The 18,030-nt window shown below is 39.4% G+C and overlaps 2 protein-coding genes across 3 annotated transcripts in view; both read right to left on the bottom strand.

The window, feature by feature from the left end:
• Positions 1-2,037: 2,037 nt before the first annotated feature.
• retreg2 (reticulophagy regulator family member 2) lies at positions 2,038-16,281 on the bottom strand. The gene is made up of 9 exons (XM_014018573.1): positions 15,995-16,281; positions 15,530-15,633; positions 10,242-10,272; positions 9,940-10,069; positions 9,781-9,865; positions 6,986-7,123; positions 6,617-6,714; positions 5,179-5,314; positions 2,038-5,072 (listed from the first exon to the last, which is right to left on the bottom strand). Exons 1-9 carry the CDS (start codon positions 16,246-16,248, stop codon positions 4,312-4,314), a joined length of 1,737 nt encoding a protein of 578 aa, XP_013874027.1. The 5' UTR covers positions 16,249-16,281; the 3' UTR covers positions 2,038-4,311.
• Positions 16,282-16,616: 335 nt separating this feature from the next.
• prkag3a (protein kinase, AMP-activated, gamma 3a non-catalytic subunit) overlaps positions 16,617-18,030 on the bottom strand; it is a 5,343-nt gene continuing 3,929 nt past the window's right edge. For both annotated transcript variants that reach the window (XM_014018572.1, XM_014018571.1), the window contains exons 11-12: positions 17,365-17,511; positions 16,617-17,277 (exon numbers count right to left, since the gene is read on the bottom strand). In XM_014018572.1, coding sequence (XP_013874026.1) covers positions 17,161-17,277; positions 17,365-17,511 — 264 coding nt within the window. In that variant the 3' untranslated portion in view covers positions 16,617-17,160. The remainder of the gene's footprint in view (positions 17,278-17,364; positions 17,512-18,030) is intronic.

Raw genomic sequence — 18,030 nt, 5'->3', positions numbered from 1 at the left:
CGTACGCACAATTTAAGAACAAATCTGTGCGTACGAACGGTTCTTGCATGAGGCCCATTCAGTCTACAACTGAAAATATGGATGGAGGACAAGAGAGCTGCTTCATGGAAGAACCTCAGCTTAGCCTGTTTTTAAACTTTTAGTTTAAAAATGATAAAAACTAAACTGTCTATAGTATATTTACAGTCTTTTACAGTTAAAATAAATGTTTCTCAAATAAAGTGTAATGTTACAACTAATCATGGATCCTGAAGACCCATTTATTTTCTTTGGCTTATGGTTAAGACAGAGTTGGAGGTTCAGTTAAGAGATTTTTCATTTATTATATTGTGTTTCTGTATTTGGATCTATTATTTATTTTTTGATATGTCTTGACTGAACTGTGAAGCACTGTCAGCTTTTGTTTTAATGTGCTATACAAATAAATTTGACATGACATTGATCTGTTTAAAGGGCCAATATTATGTGTTTGTCAGGCATACATTTAAATACTATACCATAATAAAGTATCTATGTCACATTTAGTTGTTATTAAAATGTTGTTTTATGTTTAAATATAAAATTAACTTATCTTCTCATCACTTCCTCTTCTAAATGACTTGAAATTGGCCTCTGTCTCTTTAAGAGCCACCTTCTGCTTCTGTCTTACCCATTTCGGTGCTGGCGGGGGGTGGGGGGCTGCCATGATGCAGTTTACTTGGCATCTGAAAATACATTTCCTCAAAGGTATTTTTAATCTGAAAAGAGCTTCACTGAGTGAGAACTAATGTTAGGAGCTCCACAGACATTTTAACTTTCACTTTCGAGAGCCTGCAGGAGTTATGGGCGGGGTGTGTGTGTGTGTGTGGGGGGGGCTCCGCGATGAGGAAGCTCAGCTTACAGACACATCCCAGTGGCGTTTCTGGTCCTCACCTGTCGTTTTGCTCCTCAGCATGGCTGCCTAAAAATGCTGCAGGATTTCTCAAACATGCATGAAAGAATCAAAGCAAGGCTTTGGGCATGTTTTTTTATGAGAGTATAACATTATAACATGATATAAAACTCAAATAAGTTGATTTTACATGATATTGCCCCTTTAAGCCTTATCATTGACATTCCACAGCTGTATTTGGGTTCATATATTGTCACCTGGTGGATAAGTGACACATATGAACAAAATGTGTGACAGCTTTCACCCTCATCAACATTAATGTTGATCAACAACATTTACAGACCTCAGTTAGTGCTTCTAAATTTAGCCTATGAATTTAGCAAGCGCTAATCCACTAATAAATTTGAAAACTAGCAAAAGCCCTAAAGCACMARTCAGGAAATTAGTTCCCCTCTTARTGCTTTAGTGGAACTGTGCCCACCATTGCATCTACGTTATTTGAGTTACAGGCAGCGTATTATAAGTCACATTCTTTCAACTCCTGTGTTTGAGTTAAAATAGGATGAAATGGAGTCAAGAAACGTTAGTTACATCTAGAAATGCCACCCTTTTTCATCCTGTCCCAACTTTTACTCCGAGATATTGCATTTTTTTTTTCTTTTACAGGAAAAAGAACTTGGATAGTGAGAYGTCAGAAAACACATTTAAAGAATAATAAATAAAGCAGAAGTGGACAACAGTTTGATCGTGTCCAGTGATACAACTTATGTTAATCAGCTTTTGTTTTTATTTACCAGCTGTTTGTAAAATCTATCCACAGCAATATTTAGAGGTTTCCTGATACTAATTGTGTACTTACAAGTAGTTAATGATTTATTATTTAAACAGTACACAGTGATGTTAGAAACACATTACTTTTATAACACAGCAAACAACCTGCTGTCTTTTCATCTGTCTTTATCTTATATCTCCAAACTACGGACATTTAAAAAAAATTGCCCTCAATTATTTAAAAAGTGGAACAGGAGATGACGTCGCAGAACATAAAAGTGGTATCGGTCCAAAGTATCTGCAAGTATTTGAGGCTGGTATTGGACCACCACTAATATGTTCAGATGTAAAAAGTCAAACATGACTACCAGACTTTTCTACTAACACCACCCATGTCTATTTACAGCAAACTTTTATTCCATCATTAGTAACAAAATATCAAAGAATCTGAGCTTTTTTGTTTTTACTTGAAACATTCAATCTAGTATTTTTTCCCACAAATTGTGCAGTTGACAACATGAACAGAGAGCCATTTTTACATGCAGAAAATACACTTTTGTAGTTTTTTTTTCTCATATCATTTCTACACTATAAAACAACTGGAAAAACAGGAACGGTTAGTAGAAATACAAAGCTCTACGACGGATGGAGAAAAGAATACATATCCTGTTATAATCCTGCTGTACGACCCCATCACACACACCCACACCCACACCCCCACACACACACCCTGAGAGCTGGATGCTGAGTGGTTACCTAAAGCTTTATTAAGATCTCTCTGAAAGCAGTTCATCTGGTGACCTTTTGACCCATTTCTAATCAAGGACAGCAACAGAAATGTGCTCCTGGAAGAGCAAYTCTCAGGAAAATTGACTGCTAATTTTCAAACGTGTGATGCAGCGCATGCAAAAAATAAAATAAAAAAATAAACGAGTGATGACTGTACAAACAGTACAAGGACCTATAGAGCAAATTCAGTCACATATGGATCAATTATGTTTGGGTGTAAGAAATATTCACAGATGTCAATAAAAAAATGTGCCTTCTGTCCCACAGGGGGAGTTTCTTTTGACTTCTCTCGCATAAAACTCACTTTTGTAATTTTTTTTATGTTCTTAACATCCAAGAATGTCAAAGATCTAATTTTCAGGCAATAAATCCCCGAAAATTGCTTCAACTCAAAAAAAAAAGATGCCAATGTATTTTTTTTCTTTAACGATTACACTTGAACATACACTGTGTCATTAAAACGAGTATTTACAATCATTATGGGTTAATCAAAGACATAAAATACACTCTCAGCACTCCCCTAAGATTTTTGTTAAAGTTTCATCAGCTGGTAATTAAATTAAATAATTTATAGCATATATAATATTTGTTATAGATCCAACATTTTACCTTTTTTTAAATTTTATTTTAATAAACTAGATAAACATCTGCATGGACGGATTCATCCAAAAGCCAAGGCATCCTTGTTGTTAGCAGGATGCTAAACTTCAGTTTTAGATTTGAACGCATTCAGAAACAATAACGACATCTTCAGAACTGTTAAAACAAGTTAACAGACAACAAAACCAAACCTCTAATGTACCATGAGTGTTAAACTGGACATGCTGCTAAAGAAAAATGCATTATTTGTGCTTGAAAGCATGGAATAGTAAAGTGACTTTACACACAAAAAAATGCAACCCAGTTTTTTTTTTTTTGAGCCTTCTAGGTCTGAAATTATCTCCAAATATGAGTCATGTTTCCACCTCTGAGTTCGGTTATTCTGCCTCCAACCTGTAATCACGATGCATTCACTGAACCTCAGCAGTGGGAAATTAAAAACCCCTTGCTGCTGTTTTGGTGCGACAGCATATTTCTGAACTTTTTTCTTCACTATTCTCTGACTTTATGTGAGGCTATGCTCGACCTCCAACAGACCAGTGTGAACAAGATGATGTGATGTCATCACATCGATACAAAAGTTACTGGATCAATGCTTTAGATAGTTTCACTTTCAGCACGTCACTCGCATCCCATTCCAAACTACACGCTGCGCTGGAGTAGGCGGCAAGAGACAGGTGGTTTAAATGTAAACACTGGCTGAAACAAGGAGAGCAGAAAAAAAATTCTGATTGCACAACAACTTCAGAATAAACGTGCTAACATCTGCAGCATCCATGTTTACTTAAACAGAGCGCTTGTATTTGACATCACACTGGAGTCAGATGGCRGTTCATTTTAAATGGTCACGTGAACGTCCACGCAGAGAAATTCAGATCTGAGCATTAAGACCTGAAGTGTGGATGCAGCCTTAAAGAATACTGAAAATAATAAAAGTGTAAGCAACTCAAAAAATGAAACTGTTTTGAATAAATGTTTGAAAAGGAGGCAGTAAGATTGTATTTTGACCAAAGCCTCCAACATGTTAATATACCAAAATAAAAGCATATCATGTCCCTTTTAATGGTACAGTAGAGCTTTGGTAGCATGACTGCCTCCTGCCATCTAACATGAAACAACTCAGATACCAAAGCTGAGAAGAATGATGAAATGTAAAGAGCAGAATGTTTTCAACCACCAACAGAGTCTTTGAATAATGCGTTGCAGATGAGGGTAAATAAAGTCGTTTTTAACATACAAATAAAAACAACAACATATAAAGGTGGGGATAAGAGGGTGGGCTATGACTGTGGCTGTAGAACCAATGTAGTTGTGTCTGATGAAGCTCCGCCCACCTCTCTGTCAGAGCTGAGCTCCAGCCCCTCATCCACCTGCTCCAGTTCACTTTGGTCCAACAGCTCAAAGTCCTCCTCCTCCATCGGAACCAGCGTGTCATCTGGGAACTCTTCGCCGGCGCCGCTTTCTGCCTTCACCCCATCGTCCAGGTCCGTGTTGGGATCCGGCGCCCCCGCTGTAATGACCGTGTTGCTAGCGGTGTCGGTGGATTGGGTGGGGGTCTCCAGAGGGCCAGGTGGGGTTTCGGTAGGGAGGAACTCGGCCAGGGAGGGCTCGTCGCTGGCCTCGCTGGAGCGCAGCAGGGCCGACAGAGTGTTCTGCACCACGGTGGAGATGGCCGTGCTCACGATCTCCTCGCTCAGCGCCTCCAAGGAGCGCTGGGCTCCCTGGGTCACTGCTGCGTCCCGGCCCTCCGCCGCCCGCCTCTGCGCCTCCTCGCTGCCGGGCGGTCGGCCGTGTCCGTTGAAATGCGTGTTCACAAAGTGGAGGGGCGACGCCAGGTGCTGGATGAGGAGGCTGGCGGGACTCAGTGGCTCCTTCTCCAACTCGGCACCGGCCTGTGCACCGTCCACCTGAGCCAAGCCTCGATGGGGAAAGTGAAGCAGACCGTGCTCAATGGATGGGAACTCCTCGACCGAGGGGAACTCTGGGAGGTCCCGCAGGAATGCCTCCTCGGGGTCGCTGTGTAAACTATGCTGGTCCAAGTCTGAGGCAGTAAAGAACACCTCAATAAAAGCTTGTTTGAGATTAATTCTAGATTTAAATTCCTACTAACTAAACTGGAGCGTGTCTCTGTCGTTACTGAGACTCACCTTCAGAGAGGTCCGTTAGCTGGGGGGTGGTGGCTCTGGACACAGAGAACCCCCCACTCTCCAGTATAGATGCCTCTTCGTCTGACAGCTCGGAGTCAGTGATGGCCATAGCCAGTGCTGTAGTTTTCACATCCACCTGACCGTAAAACACAAACATTCTTTGAACTATTTGGAAAGGAAAGAAAAATCCATATACACACATTTTAACACAGACCTGACATCAGTTTTTACACCTGAATAAATAACAACTAAAGTTCATAATGCATAAAAAAATGTAAAAATTAACATTTCTTCTCTATAAGATTCAATAAATACCAAACTTTGGGGTGCTTCTTTTATAAATACTAATAAATAAAATAAACAATTGTAATGAAAAATGCCTTTAACATTATTTGATGAGATGTGTTTGTTCACAGAAGTAGCCATAAATATATGCTCCACACATTGATTTAAAAACATTATGTAACATAATTACTAATGCTTATAGGTGAATGAATAGTTTATTTCTTTCTGCATGTTTTTGCTTGTGAGTTTGTTCATGAAAGTCATTAATGCTAGATGCAGTTACATTTTTTGATAACTCTTAAAAGATACCTTTAAATACAGTTTTGTGTAAAAAAAAACCTGATTATTTAAATAGATAATTAATAATTTAAAATAGAAATCCACTGCAGTGTAACATCACGAGCACAAGCTGAGCTGTCTGTCTCGCACTGGTTGGCAAATCACCCCACAGTTTTTGTTTGTTTGTTTTTTAAATAGAGTGTGAGACCTACAAATTGTTGTCAAAATGTAGTTGTTTGTTTTACATGTTTCTTATAAACTTAGACATAATCTTTTTTTAATGATTTCATAATGAAAAAGAGTAAATTTTAAGCTGGTTCAGAGTGACACAGACGGAGACGTGATGACTCAAACACTGACATCTCGTTTTTTTTTTTTGTTTGTTTTGTTTTTTTGAGTAAATGTTACAGAGCAGGTTTGAAGATCGCTAAAAAAACAAAAAACAAAATCATTTTACTGAACTGGCTCTGATTCCTAAAAACAAGTGTTTTTATTTTTACACTACAAGGTTTCTAAAAAGAATGCGAGAAAACCTGCCTCTACTTCTTTTCTCTGTACTTGTCCAGTCATTAGTGAAACAATTCACCTGATAATATTATCATTTCCTGATCTGCCCTGTCCACACCTCCCACTCACTGTAAAGGAATGTGTTAGGACCTGAAAGGTAATCCAGCAAGTCAAGCACCGCAGCAGCAGAGTTTCATTCCACTAACAGACGACTGCATTCAGAGGCCAGTGCTGACTCCAGCACAGCCAACATACGAGTCCTCGCAGTAACGAGTCCTACAGCAGCCTCAGAGTTTAACACACTTCACCGCAAAAAAACCACATCCTGTGTATTTTAAGTCGAGGTGTGAGGTGTGTGTGTTCATACCGTCGGAGCAAAACAAGACAATTCCTCCTCGTCCTCATCACTCTCACTTTCTGTCTCCACTAGAGGCTCATCTCCCACTTCCATCTCCTTCTTTACCTCTGTTAAAAACACACACATACACACACACACCATTAACATAACTGAGAAGGACATTAATCAACAGCAAATTCAAACAACTATAGAGAGATTGACAAAAATGTGCCTAATTTCATGCATCAATAAACCAAAGAAACTAAAGACGTTTAGTTTAAACAACCACATAACATGTCTGAGGGTCAGTATTGTAAACAGAATGAAGAAATGTGATGTAGCACAGCTCAAACTCGGTTTTAAAGGGAACCGTGTTATTGAGATGAGGACGGTGCTCACTCCTCTTGTCGTGCTTGCGATGCTCGGTGTCTCCCTTCATGCTGTAGTCCAGTTTCATCAGGATCGGCTCCAAGCCCGTGTACATCCTCTGGATCAGTTCGTGATACACCACCAACGGCCAGAGCAGCACGCTTAGAGCTGGACATAAACACAAAACAGGACAGTTGACTTTATAAAAAAATAAATAAATGAAACTGGTTTCAAGGCAATAAAAGAGAAATTAAAGACCTAGCATTTCTTAAATGACTGCATATCACCCGTCACCATCTTTTATGCCACAGTRTTAGAGATTGTTGAGAAATTAGTGTTTAACTGTTTTAAGTGTGTAAATGACTCAGTAACAAACATCATGTTTTAGCTCCATGTTTATAAACTCAGTGACTTCTATGTTTTCAAAGCCAGCTGGTTGTGGCAGCCATTTTGAATTGGGTTAGCTCTAAAGTTATTCAGTTGTAAATTAACATCCGTTGATTGTACCTTGAACATTAAATCACTTCAGTGGTTTATAGGATATTTTGCTAACAGATAGAGTTGACTCTAAGGTTTTGCACAATCTGTTAGCGCTCAGAATACGTAATGGGGTTGAGCCTCAGCTTCTAATACAGCAGATTATCTGTCAATATCTGTAAAAAAAAACACAGACTTATAGTCATGTTTGTGTCTATTAAAGGTCAGTTAGCTGTGGTGCCATCTTGAATCAGCTCGATAGGTCAACTGACACATCAGCCGGACAATATTTTTGGCCAATAGTTGTGTTTTTTCCTTGCATCATATTAGCCGATACGTTCGTGCGTTTGGCTGATCCGCGCCTTGTTGAGATCATGTGAGCGCATGCATTGCCGCTGTGAGCCTCTTTACTCGATCAAACGTGGCAAAAATGTGTGAGACATCAGCCAATCAGAATCCACCTTCACCTGTTCCACTTMCGCTTATAAGTTGCTAAAGAAACGCGGATGGAATCACGGACTTGACCAAACAAAATGTAATCCAGTGTAAAATGCTGAACCTCATGGAATTTGCTTATTTGGGTGAGTTTCTGAGGTATCGCTGCCGCTCCCTGTACCTGCTGTTATCTGCTAACAGGCACGTGGAGTGAGCTCCCCTCCCAACACGAGAGAGAGAGAAATGAAATTCAGCCTCGACCCACGGCAAACAGACTCACTAAAACAGCAATTTCCTCCAAAAATACAGTTAACGTTTAGGGCAGGACGATGTCCCAGCAGTTATTTTTCTAGAGAAGAACTTTTTTGAAAGTTTTGTCAGCACACGGTGGGCTGGACGCGTAAGAAAACATGAAGACCACTTGTCTGAGTTGCATCACAAACAGTGAGCTGAGAGAGATGCCGCAAACTCCTCAACACTCAGAAGGTGGGATTTTATCCGAGGTCTTGTTGTGTGTGCAGAATCAGATACTCCTTAAGAAAAAATGAAAAAGCTTTGTTTGTTTTTTGACAGCACTGTAAACAGGAGGGGGGTGGGGGATTCCTTCCATAACAGAGGTAAAAAATGAGCTTAGATTCTACCCAATAGGYAAGTGTGCACAAATTGTTGCCGTTTGTAGGGTTTATGTTTCTTATGACATATTTATTGTGAAATTCAATTCTAAAACTTTAATTTTACAAAAAGATAACTTTACTAATGTGAGATTCTCTGTTTTACACATAAAGAATGTTTTGTTCTTCGTAAAATTTCAACACCTTGCAAAAACAATTTAATGTTCTACTGAACCACAGCTATTTGTTATATTAGTTAAAGTGAAAGAACAGCCATTACTTTTCTTTCTTTCTGTAGCTATATATTTGTTAAATTATTTTTCAGTCACTTTATAAATTACACACTTTTTAGGTTAATAAAATAATCTTCACAATAATCATGACTGGACGAGATGAAAAAAATTAATCGTGATAATTTATTCGCCACATCGTCCAGCCCTAATCTGATTAATATACAAGTCAAAAAGAAAAAATAGCACTAGATATAAAAATCTTTAATATTTTTTTGTAAGAAATGACTGAAATTTTTAATCCTGTGTGGCAGCACTACACTCAGCCTACACCAGATTAAGCTCAGTTAATAAATATTTCTTCTTTGTTTAAATTGAGACTTGTGTAACATTTGTTATCATTATTTTTTTCATGTTAATGGAGGAAGAAAAAGGAGTGTCGGCTTCAAGAATCGGGCAAAATAAATCGGCTGCACATACAGTATTGGCAAATCGGTTAGACTGAAATAATCGGTATCTGCCTTCAAACACCTGTATCCATCTATCTCTAATCAGCTTGACTCGAGAAGTAATCAGTTGTAGATCTACATCCCATGATTACAATTTGTAAGTTTTATTAAAACTCATTCAGTGGTTCACAAACGAACACAAGCACATATGCGAATGAATAAAACCCTTATCACCCACAGAGAATAAAAATCCCAGTTTAAGATCTCTGTAATCTCAGCGCTGCTGTTTTTACTCTACACACACACAAGTTTGCTCTTATATCCTCATGGGGACTTTTGCATTGACTTTAATTCATTTACCTGTTATTTCTAGCCTAACCCTGACCCCTTACCCTAAACCTAACCCCTGACCCACCAACGGTATTTTCGGGTTTTTGTCCCCATAAGGAACAGTGGGTCCTCACCAGGCTGTGTGTACCAGGAAAATGGTCAAAAATTGTCCCCACCAGGTAAAAAAAAAACACATGTATGTACACACACACACACACACACACACAGTCTGTCATGACAACCAGACAGCTCAACAGTGTTTCTACATGTTAATTAGACACAAAATGACTCACCGATAATATACGATATCATGATTCCTGGCACGTAATGTCCAACCACAGCCAGCACAAAGCAGCCGCTGCACATCATCGTACAGAACTGTCCAAACAGAAAGCGCCTTTTAGAACATAAACATCTGCAAGGGTTAACAGCTAGTGGCGGTCAGGTCGTACCTTGCCGTGGTTTCGCCGTTTGTACTGCAGCGTCTCCTGCAGATACAGGCAGCAGGTCAGGTAGCTCTCAGCCAGGTGGTGGCTGAGCTCAGGAACGCTGAGYAGATGGTGCTCTGAGCTCATCGTTTGACTGTGTTGGTGGAAAAAAGCAAACACAGACGTAAGTGTAGTAGGGATGTAGGATGTTGTGTTTTTGAAGAGACGGGGAAAGACAACACAATACTCTTTATTATTATTTAAACTATGATAGAAAACAGAAAAAGCAGCTAGAAAAAAATATTTTAAATTTCTTATGAGCTCACCTTTGTTCAGACTGAGCCTCTGCATGTTGAACTGCATGAGGGGGTAAAAAAAGAAAACACACAATTAAATCATGAGCAACATGTGAGTTCAGAGGAATTTTAAAAAGTGGATTTTTGTACAATCATCAGATAAAACTACACAAAATATGCTTCTGTTTGTGCACAGAGGCTCAGAAACATAAAGCTACTGTATATAACCACATCTGATATAAGTACACCATGTTCATTCATTTAGCAAAGTCAAGTCATTTTTATTAAGTAATGCATTAAAAAAACAGATTTATCACATGACAAAGTAATATAGATAAAAATAAACATAAAAACACTGACAAGATATTACAATTACAAACAAAATAATATGCTGGTTTTTTTTTAAATGTATATTTCCTTTCTGCCAATAAAGTCTGTTAGCAAAATATACTGAATGGATTTTAATGAAACTCTCAGAAAGTGACCAATAGCTGTACACGTACGATTGATTACCTTTTGGAGTCAACCTAACTCTTAATGGTCATCACTAGGCATGGGCCGAATACCGGTTTCAAACGTATATACCGCGATATGAAAAAGTCATGGTTTCAAAACCACTAAAATTTTCTGTCATACCGTGCCTACGATATATGTGTTTTTTGTTTATTTTTCCAGACTTTCCCCACGCGACCCCTCCCCCGCGCACTCCCGCTGCCTGTCGGCACTCGCAGCTCTGAGGGGGTTTGTGCTGGTGGCTGRAGAACAGAGTTCCCCAAACTTTTTCCCTGTCTAAAATAATAAAGCCAGCTATATGAAAATACTTAGGATTCTGTAAAGACGACAGCAATGTGGACCGTGGAGGMAACACATCTAACATGATCGCAGCTCCAGGTAAAGTTTATGCTATCTTGAAATGAACGAGCTAACGTTAGCATCAGATTGTGAAACATATCGTGTTGTTGTGGCTTAATGCGCTGATCACAACTTTTCTTCAAAACTGTTAGAGTTGTTGGATTGTGTATTTGATAAGTTTTAAGTGAAAGGCGATAAAACTGAATGCCTCCGTTAGCCAATCAGCTTGTTAGCTGAAAGTGCGTTTCATAAACACGCGTTGTGATCTCTTGTTTCTGTGTGCATATAATTATAAGCTTTACGTCAAAACCCTTTTGAAATTTAAAAAACAATAAAAACTCCCAACGTGATACATTACTTCAATAAAAAGACTAGTCATGCAGTATACACTGATTTGTCTTAAATAATAAAGCAGTAGTAAAGCAGTTATCCTATTAGAAGTAAACTTTTATCAGGATAAACTAATWGCATTAGGTGCTAAAAATCATAAGTATGAATGCACACAGGTAAATAAATTTCAGTGTAACACCTCTGAGATCTAAAAACAGCTTCCAAAGATAATTAAAGTTGAATATGATAATAGAAAAGCTATTTCCTTTTTCTGTTTTGAAATACAAATTTCAAAAATTGATTTTTAGAGCTGTAATCATAATACCGAAACCGTGATATTTTTGCCTAAGGTTATCATACAGTCATAATTTCATACTGTCCCATGCCTAGTCATCACAGCTAATCAACATTAGCCAACACAGAAATGGCTACAACTTAATCCATTTTATAGATTTTGAGCTCAAATTTGGAGTGGTAGTAGCTGAGAGTCATTCCCAACATATTCTCTGAGTGCTACAACATTTTGTTAAATCTCACAATATTGCATATGTCCATGTATAATGTCATTTGCATGGTTTGATCCAAACAGCAAGATGTTTGTCCTTTTTTAAGCATAAGATAGTTTTAGAGTAAAGCTCTGTCATAAAAAGCAACAATGCATTCCTTCAAGTAATACTAAAGGTTTAACATTTATTTAAAACAACCTGAGTGCCTTACAGCAGCTAGATATTGATTAATAAGGTGCGAGTCAATGCCGATCTTTAGAAATTAGGAATTTTTATTATTTTTGGCCAATGTTTTTGTGAAAACATTTAACAAAATCTAACAATTGCTTGATTTAAATAAATGCATAATTAACAAACCTTAGAGCAGGGGTGCCCAACCAGTCGATCGCGATCGACCAGTAGCTCGTCGGCTGGTTCCCGGTAGCTCACGGAGCGCAACCTTCCTCTAACAGCTGAGTGCCGGCTCGTCAGCTGAGAGCAACAGTTGCGCTCCGGCCCGGGACTCATGTCCGCWCGCTGAGCTCTCCGGCAGAAGCGGGAGGAGTTTACATTCCAGCCTTGAACACGCTCCCTCCACCATCCCCAGCACAGCCGACGAGCTGGCTCGTCAGCTCCGCTCACAGACGTAGTCTCGCGAATTTTGGGTGCGGTGAAACAGCACTCCGAACACGGTCTCGCGAGACTTTAGGGTCACGTGTTCACAACAAAGCAGCGAGGTGGGAAAAAAAATGAACGAAAGACAGCTAACAAGCAAATAAAAACTTATTATTTTCACCTGGACTGGGAAGAGGACTCATATGTAATTCGAGCGCTGCCTTGGCTTGTCCAAAAAGGATAACGTCGAACTGCATTTCTTTCAAAACAATGCACCGATGCTATGAGATGGATTCCCCCTCCTAAGCTATCGGCTGCTAATGCAGCCCCGTACCTGCCTCAACACAAAAAAACACTGCGGAAAACATCTTTCAGCGATGACGAATTTATGAAAGAAGCGTTTGATGCTGCAGACGTGCTTCTCCGTGATTTTAAAAATAAAAGTGGCTGCTTATAAGACGTGCATCTGTCCACCAGGATGGATGGATGTGTCCAAATTCGTGTTTCAGCTGGACTGCTCCAGTGTTGAAAATGAGGTTCTGACTCTGCAAAATGACATTGGTATCAAATCCAGAGCAACAAGTCGCATGGATGGAGAGTTCTGGAGTCAGCTTTCTCTCACATGAAAATCATTAAGTCCAAGAACAGATCCACAAAGACTGATGATCATCTGGAGACCTGCTTACACCTCAACCACCTCATACTGCCCACCTGAGACCCTGGGCAGTGTCAGAAGTCCCACTAAGATAGAGATACATTTATTTTTATATAGCTTCTTGCATAAAAAGTTGTCTCCTCTTGACTTGTCACAATGTGTCTGTATGTTGTTTTTATTACATTTTAGACAAGACTAGTGTCTTATACACTGACTGGCACCTTTGTGTTATTTATTTATTTGTTTTGCAGTTGTTTTCTCTACCTAACGTGGCTCTGTGTGTGTGTGTGTGTGTGTGTGTGTGTGTGTGTGTGCGTGTGTGTGTGTGTCTCTCTTGTAAGGTGGTGAACAGGTAGAACTCTTTGAATGGTCTGGAGCCAGCAGTCTGGACCAGTGAGGGCCAGCACCTACAGATGACACCATCCTGCATGCTGCACAGAGATTGAGGTTTGAAAAAGTTGTTGGAGATCTGTGAATCTGCACCATCGTAAGTCACTTTTTGTAATAGTATAAACGAGAGTTTTTTACTGTGTGCTTTGACTTTAGTTTTGTTTTTCCTCCCCTGTATGGAGAGAAGAGGAGTTCTTTGAATAAACGGAGACGAGTTCCCGTGCTCCAAAGTTATTTAAGTCGGTGGTTCTCGCACTGGGCAGATTTCCAGCCCTCTTAGCTCGCACGTTACAGTGAGTACTAATTGAAGGAGGTAAAAAATTTGATCCTTTTTGTTCGAGCATCACTTTTCTGTTTCTCTGTCAGGAGTTAAGTAAGGATTTTATCTTTTTTTGTAGTTAAATATATGGTTAAGTAGACAGTTTTGTTTGACAATACTTTAAATTAAATAAAACTAGAAAAACATTACGTTCTGTTTTATTTAAAGAAGTGAGGAGTAGGGAGACGAAAAATTATGTTTTTTTGATACTAAGACTGGACGAGTAGCTCTTGGCAAACTGCCGACTTCAAAAGTAGCTCTTGGTTCAAAAAAGGTTGGGCACCCCTGCCTTAGAGGAACTCGTACACTTTAAGATACAGAGGCACTTTCTTTATTTAAAAAAAAAAGACTAACTGTGGGCTACAGTGCGCCAGTTGTAGCAGCTGTTGGAGCTTCATTATCCTTGATATGGACAATGTTTTTAAAAATGGACAATATCAGCTGATTTCGATGAGTGCATCTCCAACTGTAATGTTGAGCTAAACTGTAAGAATACAAAAACAAATTTAATTAAGCCTGGATAATCTGAAAAGCTATGTGGCAATTTAGCTCTAAACTAATTTCAGTCTAAATAGGATGAATTGGGAGCCATGTGCAAAGAGTTGCAACATTTAAATACAGATAACCCGGCAAGGGCGGAGTGGGTAATTGGGACAATTGAGACGAATCCCACTGGGCCGGACCATTAATGTGAGGATGATAAAACTGATGAAAGTTACATTTTATATGACCACTGTTTGACACAGTGTCATTATGGATAAAAGGCTGCATGATGTCATGTCAGTTTGTTATGAGTAGACCTGTCATTTAATCAGAAAAATAAATGCCCCTTCATTGTGTAGTTAATATTTTACACATGCAGTTGCTTGGCACAATGACATGTTACAAATAAAATTAAATCAAGAACAAACAATATAAAAGTAAAATTCTCCTCTAAAGTCCTTGTTTGGGATAAATTGTCACCTTAATTTCATTATCTGAGCCACAGCACTGAGTTTAAAAACAGGATGATTCAACTAGAACCTGTCTCTAATTTAGTAATATAATCAAGTGTTTTTTTTTTATGTGGGTAAAAGTATGTTTAGGAACCTGGTAAAATACACCAGAAAGCAGGAAACTGCATCTACTAGTTTCAAAATTTTGTGGGGGAGGACCCCCAGACCCCCACTGGGCCTCACACACATTACAATGCTTCTGATGCTCATTGCTTAACATTAGAGAGAATAAACTAACACACCTGTGGTGCACCACCTGTGTACTACAAAACTGAACTGTGTTCTATGAAACTAGTTGATGGTCAAACTGTACTCCTTAGTTTAAAGAGCTGCTACAGTACATAGTATAATGCAGGCGTGATCGAGTACACATTATTGCACCACAGCAGAAACATTTACTTTATTGTTTATGAAGTGTGAAGACGCAGGTTTTGATCGATGAATTAAAAATACAAAAATATTACATGCTAGTGCTACATCTTTGCCTAATTTTGTATATGTACAAAAATGGGGCCGTTCTTGGCCATTGAAGTCCCGGGCTGAAAAGTTTCCCCACTCCGCCCCTGCAACCCGGTCTTTCACACTACTGACTTGTTTGAAATAAGTCAAAGTCTCCTGAGCCCACGTATTACCAGTAATAACACTGCTGTGATTTACACTGGATGGCCTGGACTCACCAGTAATGATGGGTAACTTGGGCTTCCATCTTTCCAGCAGCATTAGCCCCAGCAGGGTCACGCTAAGCAGGAACAGGGGCCGCAGAGAGGTGGAGGACAGAAGCCTGTGTAAACAAACATACATGTATGCCTCTGCACGTTAGCTTTGCCCCTCTGCTTCGTACGAGCCTGACACAGCTAGATAACAAGGCCCGGTCACTCAGCCTAATAAAAGCTTTTAAAAAGTTAACGGGTGTAACAGATTTAAATACCGGTGTCCAATAATGTATTAAGATAAATACAGCGACACATCTCCGTGCTAGCTGATTTTAACCTACAAGCTAGGTTAGCATTAGCCTAAAGACGTGGGATTAGCTAACTTATCTTGACATTTATTCGCAATATCCTCTCTGACACCGAGCAGTGAAGTAAAGACGAGCTTTTAAATAAGTTTTAACATCGATTAAACACGAACTYTTCGGTTACCAGAATAATGTGTTGAGTGTCAGGGCGGCGGAGACGCTGTAGAGCGGCCTCTCCCAGACCAGCAGCCGCTGCGCCCACAGCAGCAGGGGCTCGTACTGCGATAACCAAGCCTGGAGACGCTCCCGCAAGCGGTCGAGCTCCGGGTTCCCAAATCCGCAAGTCTGCTCCGACGTCCCTGCGGGAAACAGGTCCTCCAGGCCGACCGAAGAGGAGGTAACCGAGGGGCATCCGCTGGCCTCGTCCCCGCTCGCCATGTTTCCCCCACTTTGTTAYGGTGTTCAGAGATCACCGCGGAAAGATCATCGTCAAGAAGACGCACTGAAGTAACCCAAAGCTTCCGGTTGTCTCTTTAAAAATAAAATCGACTAATCTTACTGGCTTAATCTTAAATTGTGAAATTTATTTTAAATCATGGATTTTAATTAAAGTTCTGAACATGTATTAATGTAGGTGCATACTTTGAATCCAAACACTGCTATTTTTTACTGGAGAAAAATATGGCTTTTTAATTACATACAAAAAAACGACATTTTTACTTGTTACTTGGGCTTCTAATCAATTTTCCTACTGTACATTTAAAGGGACACAAGAAAAAAATCGAAACGTTACGCCTTGTCGCCAGTAAACTCATTTTATTTTAAAGGAGAGACAAATTTCCGCTTCACCAGGGTCAGCAAGAGTAGAAAAGTAGTCACGTGCTTTCTTTTACTGTAGGGTGAAGCACCACCAAGCGGTTAGAGTAGTGTTGATTGAACTTTTGTTCTGAGGCTTATTAAATGAAACACTTCAGCAATTGATGACATGATTTCATTAAAAAAATAAAACATTCATCGATTTAATCAGGTGGGAACATTATACAGGGGGCATACGGAGTTCAACTCTCCCTGTCTTATTTTCAAAAACACTGATCATTATGCTGTTTTCAGCACAGCTAGGAATTTTTCCTCCACGTAATTAACTTTTGTTTCACTTCTGAAAAACACGACATTCAGACAGAAATCTATTTAAACACAGTCTTTACAAAATGAGGTAATGTGTCAGTCAAGCAGAGGAGCACAATTAAATAAAAGTAGATTGATTGCTGCTGACTTCAGATCACAGGGTGGAGGGTTACAAGGAGTGGGAGATAAAGTGGAGCAGAAAAGGGGAACCTCCAACATCCACTGCTAGGACAAAAGGGCATCAATACACGCAGGCGTTAAGACCAAAGCCTGCAGCAGGTCCGACAGCGAGATAATACCCTTTACCACATCAGCCCTGTCCACCAGAACCAGCCGGTGGACCTGGATGGAAAAGAAAACTTAGTGATTGTCATTTATAACTTGATCTCTTGTTTAAATAAATCTAAAGCCACACAGGAAAACACCAACCTCAGCTTTGACTATTCGTTCTATAATCACATCTAATGTTTCATCAGGATAGCAGGTGATGACACCTTCAACATTACACGTGCGACTGCGAATGGCTTCTTGTATTGTTACGTCCAGATTGTTATAGGTCTTCTGGGCTGCCAGATTCTATCAGGGAACAAACACACTTTATGAAAAAGTCAGTAAACGACACAGAGACGTGAAAAGATTTTAAAAATATAAACGACTTGTTAATGTGACCGTGACCAATGGTGATAGAGACAGACCAATTTTAGTTCTTTAGGACTGAAACACCACTTCAACACCAATAGACCAATTGTGGTTTATTTGCTCTAAACTGATTCATGTAAAACTTTCCTTTAAAATCCTAGATGAGAGTTTTCATTGAATTAGTTTAATTCATTTGACGTTTTCATAGAAACCTCAGCTTTTGTATGGAAAGACATGAGCTTGGTTGTAAATATGAAATGGTCTACTGCAGGGGTCTTCATGATTTCAGGCTGGGACCCCCAAATTGATGGAGTGTCATATGAAATAGGGTCAGGCTGTAAGTGAAGCCGAGTTCAGTTGGTGTGCTCACTGAACGTGCGCAKTATTGACTGAAATACAGTACATTATTTTATGCCTTTATTTTATATTATGAGTCATGGTAATGTGTATCTAAAT

This window comes from Austrofundulus limnaeus, unplaced genomic scaffold (assembly GCF_001266775.1).
Source record: "Austrofundulus limnaeus strain Quisiro unplaced genomic scaffold, Austrofundulus_limnaeus-1.0 Scaffold195, whole genome shotgun sequence".
NCBI lineage: Eukaryota > Metazoa > Chordata > Actinopteri > Cyprinodontiformes > Rivulidae > Austrofundulus > Austrofundulus limnaeus.
Note: the sequence above shows the minus strand (reverse complement) of the source record. Positions and strands in the feature narration are given on the sequence as shown.